Genomic DNA, 5592 nt, shown 5'->3' on the forward strand with positions numbered 1-5592 from the left:
AATTGTGGAAGAGATGGATTAATAGTTGAGGGACTAGTTTGATCAATTTCGTTAACGAATATGACCAAATTAGCAAAAATAAATCAATTGAGTAACCAAAATAGTAACGATTTAATTTTAGAGTGACTAATGGAGTAAATTATTTTTATCATTACGACAAGGGCATCTTATTCCTGCCTCTCCACGTTTTGATTAATCTTAAAAATTTTGATAATTGTGAGCAAATTGTGAAATTTAGAAGGTCTACAGATTCTCATTGGATTATACGTTTGCAATACAACAAAGTCCATATAATTATTTTCTACTGAACAGCATAGCAATACCAATAAATGTCCACTCTATTTATGTTTTATATTTATTGGATTAGAACAATAAGCTCCTTAAGTTTGTATGAGAGCTGCAAAGAGTAATTCATTCCATGTATCAGGAACTCCTGGGAGACACCAATGTGTACAATCGATGCCGTGGCGGCCTCTATAGCCAAAGACTGAAGGGTGACCATCCTTTCTTAGTTGGGACAAGCCAGTTATGTCAAGTAAATGAACTGGCTTTGACACACTTCGCAACACTTTGTTTAAAATAACTTGAGCTGGATGTGTACCTGCCAGATACTCCCCGCTTAACAATGGGCGTATTTCCCCTACGCATGTATTCGCTGTTCTATCTACCCAATCCTTGGAACTGATACAACAAGAGCACAGACCAAGTCAATCCTATACCTTTTGTGTGATACTTTGATTGGTAAACAACATTAGTAGTCATCCAACTATGATTTTTTTCTTTTTTCTGTCACCTAATTATGAAAAGTTACAAAATGTTCACTCAACTATTCAATTTTGTCTTTTTTAGTTACCTAATTATTTTGGATTTTTGAGTGCTTCCATTTTTTACGTTAGCCAGTGACCAAAAAAGATAATTGAATAGTTGAGTGATCATTTTGTAACTTTTCATAGTTAGGTGACTAAAACAAAAATTTATTAATAGTTGGGTGACCTCTACCTTAGTTTACCCTAATTTGATTCGAGTTTGAGAAAAATATAATGTCGGTAATGACAATATATCACAAAGAAAAAGAAATAGAAAAATAAAGTACACACAGATTTTACTTGGAAACCCTTTCGGGAAAATAACCACGGGCAGAGAAGAAGAAAATTCACAATGTCGAATTCGAATTAATTACAAGAGGAGTAAACTATGCCTATTTATAGGCTTGTAAACTTTATTCTAATAGGAGTGAAACTCCTTATTCTAATAATATCAAATAGATGGAGTTTAATAAGGTTTAAAAAACCTTATTCTAAAATAAAATAAAAGAAGTATAATTCTATAGGGATTTTACTTTTATTTTATTTTACCACAGTATTTAATTTAAATAAGGATTTGGGTCACTTAATTCTAACAGAGTTGTTATTGGTAAAATTATCATGGAGGCCCTTGTACTAGGAGTCAGATTGCATATTGCTTTTTTTTACTTAAAAAATTGGCAAATCAAAGAATAAATAAACCATTTTTATTAAAAATTTCATTAATTCTTACTGTTTAAAACTTCTGTCATTGACGAAATAACCAGATAATTAGATGTGGTGTTCAACAGTAAAAGTAGATGAAAATTTTTAAAGAATAATTTTATTCTTTGATCTAATATATAGGAATTAATTTACTTTCTTTTTTAATAGAGAGTAAAATGCAATTAAACTTCTAATATGAAAAATCTGAATGATACTTTGATGTTAGTTATTCAAAAATTAGAAACAAATTGCTTACTTCATATGATCGGGGGAGACGCCTTGGAAAAACACCTTGGTTTTAGCAGGATCCACATTCAAGTTCACCCATCTCGCCCATGTCCTCAATGCTTTCTCATATGCAACCGTGCGATTCATGTCTTTGTGAGTTACATTATTGTCTTGGACATAATCCCATCTGCAGTAGCATATCCAACCAATGTTCTTTCAAAGCTTTTTGTTTATTTGGGCATAGTGATGAATGTAACATTTAATGTTTATATTTTTTTTGTTAATTTGATCCTTATTTTTTAAAAAAATTAAAGAGTAAATTTAACTCTTTCAAAACGAGTAAAATTGTTTTCTTTAACAGAAATATTGACTAAAATATTAATATTTTAACAATGTTGATATGATAACCTGCGTTACAATCAATGCGGATATGATACTATTTATCTTATATGTCGCATCAACAAATAATTTAAATATTATAAATATATTAAATTTTAAAAAATATTAAAAGAATTATAAGTTCATAAAAATTCAAAGAAAAACATAAAGTATACGTGAATTGCTATGCGATTTGCTATAATTGAAAATTTAATATTTTAATGAGTATTTTTATTTTAAAAAATAGCAATTCGAATGTTTTTAAGAGATTAAGGGTCAAATTTAATTGAAAAGATAAAAGCAACTCACGGTTGTTTTCGACCGGTGTGGAGCCACCAATGCCAAGTGTCAAAGATCAATACATCAATTCCTTTCCATAGTTGTCCACCCCCAATTGAGTTGAGTTTTAGGACTCGCCCGTGTTTTCCATTAACAATATCAACAAGAAACGCATTGCGTGACAACATAATTGAAACTCTATATGCCTGAAATGAAAGAGAATGGAATCCTCTAATATAAGAAAAATAAATTGGTAAATTACCCTGATAGTCACTTTAGATATTGTTTGTTCTTATTTTGGCCGTCTCAATTTTTTTTTTGCTAATTTGGTTAATTTTAAAATTGAAATTGATCAAATTGGTCATTTCACCATTAAATGGTAATGAAAGACTAATTGTGCATTTCCATGTTAATCACTCTAAAATTAGAGTAAATTATATGTCAATCACTTTAAATAGGGGTCGTTTCTATTTTGATCACCTCAAAATTTTTTTTGTACAACTGCACTGCTAGTCTTCCATTACCAATTAACGATAGAGTGATAAATTTGATCAAATTCATTTTAGAGGTAACCAAATTAATAAAAAAATTATTCGGGAATGACCAAAATAAGAACAACTCTTATTTAAAGTGACTAACGATGTAGTGTACCAAATAAATAAAAAATTACTGGGAAGCTGAATGTGGAGAGGCCCCCAGTCCTTTGAGAGGTGTATTTGGCATGAGGTGTAGATTTATGAAGCAAACATACGAGTGAGAGCCATTGATTTGAACTCAGTGAGTCACCTACAAACATAATTCGTTTCCCTCTAAATCTTTGTAAAAAGTCTCTGCCATTGAACCTGCGTTGTTCAAATTCAGTTATAAGGTGATGGTTGCATTTAAAAAAAGAAATGAAGTAATTGAAGATAGCCAAAGCCCCTGCTACTTTGTTTCGGTTTATATTAAGTGATTACATCAAAGGGTAGTTTCAAGTTGGCTAATTTATTTAGAAACACTTCACTACCGTTTTGTAAGCTCAATTTTAAAATTTTTATTCTTTTATGTGTTTGATTTTTATTAAAAATAGATCAATTGAAATAAAAGTACCATGGAAGTCCCTGTATTAGAAGTCAGATTACATTTTGCTTCCTCTACTAAAAAATGAGCAAATTAGTCCCTGTACGTTACATTAAAGAGCAAACTAATCATTCTGTTAAAAAATTCATCAATTTCTTGTGTTAAAAATTGGTCCTTGTATGTCAACATGAGGTACATATGGCACACCACTTGTCACTGTCTAGTTATAGTTTTTAACAATTCATATGGATGAAAGTTTAATAGGAAGGACCAATGTGCTCTATGATCAAATGTATAAAGACTAATTTGTCAATTTCTTAAACAGAAGGGCAAAATGCAATCTAACTTCTAGTACAAGGGCCTCAATAGTACTTTTACCAACAAATTGGTCATTTCATGATGTTGTAGCACGATAAAATTTTGAGTATATTACACATTTAGTCACTCAATTATACGAAAGTTTTCGTTGTGGCCACTTAACTATGAAAATTTACAATTTAGTTACTCAACTATTTGAGATTGTGTTATGGTCACCCAATTGTTAAATGGTTAACAAAAGGATGACGGTGATCTTTTCTAAATTTATATAATAATTATTACATATTATATTAACAAAAAAAATTAGTCAATTTAACTTTAATTTTCTTTAAAAATTTAAAAAAAATGAAAATTACAAAAATGTGTTTGTATCAATAAATTACCCATTCTATAATGCTTTATCTATATGTTTAAAATCTCATTTGGTACAATGCTTTATCTAATATAAAACAAAAATGGCGTAATTTTTTAATTTAAATGTAAATAAAAATACTAAAATAAGATAAATTTAATTAAATTGAAACAAAAACTCTAAAATAGAAAACCACACTCTTACGTAATATATAGTATATTTTTTCAAACATTTGGAAAAACACATGTATCGGCTGAAATTAAAGGTGATGAGAAGTGTTTGCGGGGAGGTCGGATTTTCGCAAGAAGTTTTTGATGTATCCTTTATTTGGATGCTGGTGGATTCTTTAACATATTGTCCTATGTCAAGATTTTATCTTCTGATTTTATGAATAGTCTTAAACGGTTCACGGAGTGTGAGCGCCTTGATTAGTGCAACAGAAGATATTTCAGGTTGCATCTCTACCAATTTAGGTACTCTCTATCTCCGTGAACCCTTCAGGACTCTCTGTAAAGTCGAGAAATAATACTCCGACATGAGCCAATACTTTTCGTTGAGAGATCCATCAAGTGGACAACACTTCAAAAGTTTCTCTTAAAAGAGAGTTTGACCTTCCCTCAGCACTAAAAATAAGTGACAAGTAATTGAAAGGAAATTGTAGAAAAGAAAAAGGAAGGTAAAAACCTTGGCAAAATGCATGCAGTGGGTTGCCATCTAAATTTTTGATAGAGATGATCGGGACGACCATTGTGTTGGCAGTTGAACTGTTCAAGTATGAAGGGGCAATCAGTGAAATTGTAAAGAGGGTATGAAGCATCATACGCCCATTTCCCTTTGTAAACATTGCATCTGCTTCCGTTCACCGCCTGCCAAAATTCAATTACAATGAAAAATACTGCAAAACCAAATGGACCCATCGCTAAAAGGACAGAACCTGGTGTGAAAGGTAATAAGAAGAGAGTTGTGGAAAGCCAAACAAACAAGTTATTGTGAAGGAGATGGGGGAAAACCAAGGTGCTATATGGGAGTTAATTGGCATTGGTTTGTTGTGCGTCCTTTTTATAGGGGATGCGGGAAAGGCAAAATCATTGAAGTTGACATCAATCGAAAACATTGGAGGTTAAATTATATATTATTATGTGTTTTTTTATCTATATGATTTTTTTAAAGAAAAAAAACTAAATCGAAATTCTAGCATTTAGGGAAGGTCAAACTATAATTTTACAATATATTAACTTAGGATTTTATGAATTTTAGGGGTCTAAAGCTACAATTATTTTTTAAAAAACTAATGGTTATACAATATTTTTAAACAAAATTGACACCTACTCTTTTATTGGGTCCATATTGTTATTTTTTAATAAAAATTTTATAATTTTTATGATTTTAATAAATTTAAACGTTAAATGGGCTTAATTGATTTTTTTTTAATTTGTTACTAATGTCTTTTTGACACTGTAGCCTTATTGT

At 30.4% G+C, this 5592-nt stretch overlaps 1 protein-coding gene across 2 annotated transcripts; it reads right to left on the minus strand.

Annotated features, from left to right (window-relative positions):
• Nucleotides 1-230: 230 nt before the first annotated feature.
• LOC107942418 (protein trichome birefringence-like 43) lies at nt 231-5153 on the minus strand. Of its 2 annotated transcripts, none has more exons than XM_041101522.1 (5): nt 4807-5153; nt 3145-3235; nt 2424-2599; nt 1765-1923; nt 231-681 (listed from the first exon to the last, which is right to left on the minus strand). In XM_041101522.1, the coding sequence occupies exons 1-5, from the start codon at nt 5037-5039 to the stop codon at nt 381-383; spliced, it is 960 nt and encodes a 319-aa protein (XP_040957456.1). In that variant the 5' UTR covers nt 5040-5153; the 3' UTR covers nt 231-380. The 2 variants fall into 2 exon arrangements, with proteins under 2 accessions (XP_040957456.1, XP_016731568.1); XM_016876079.2 differs by having other exon boundaries at nt 3064-3235.
• Nucleotides 5154-5592: the final 439 nt, after the last annotated feature.

This window comes from Gossypium hirsutum, chromosome D09, assembly GCF_007990345.1.
Source record: "Gossypium hirsutum isolate 1008001.06 chromosome D09, Gossypium_hirsutum_v2.1, whole genome shotgun sequence".
In the NCBI taxonomy this organism is placed as follows: Eukaryota; Viridiplantae; Streptophyta; class Magnoliopsida; order Malvales; family Malvaceae; genus Gossypium; species Gossypium hirsutum.

Coding starts and splice junctions, on each gene's coding strand:
- LOC107942418 (XM_016876079.2), bottom strand. CDS start 5,039: ATGGGTCCATTTGGTTTTGCAGTATTTTTCATTGTAATTGAATTTTGG. Junction 1,924..2,423: donor CACACCGGTCGAAAACAACC/GTGAGTTGCTTT, acceptor ATGCTACTGCAG/ATGGGATTATGTCCAAGACA. Junction 682..1,764: donor GTCTCCCCCGATCATATGAA/GTAAGCAATTTG, acceptor TTGTTGTATCAG/TTCCAAGGATTGGGTAGATA.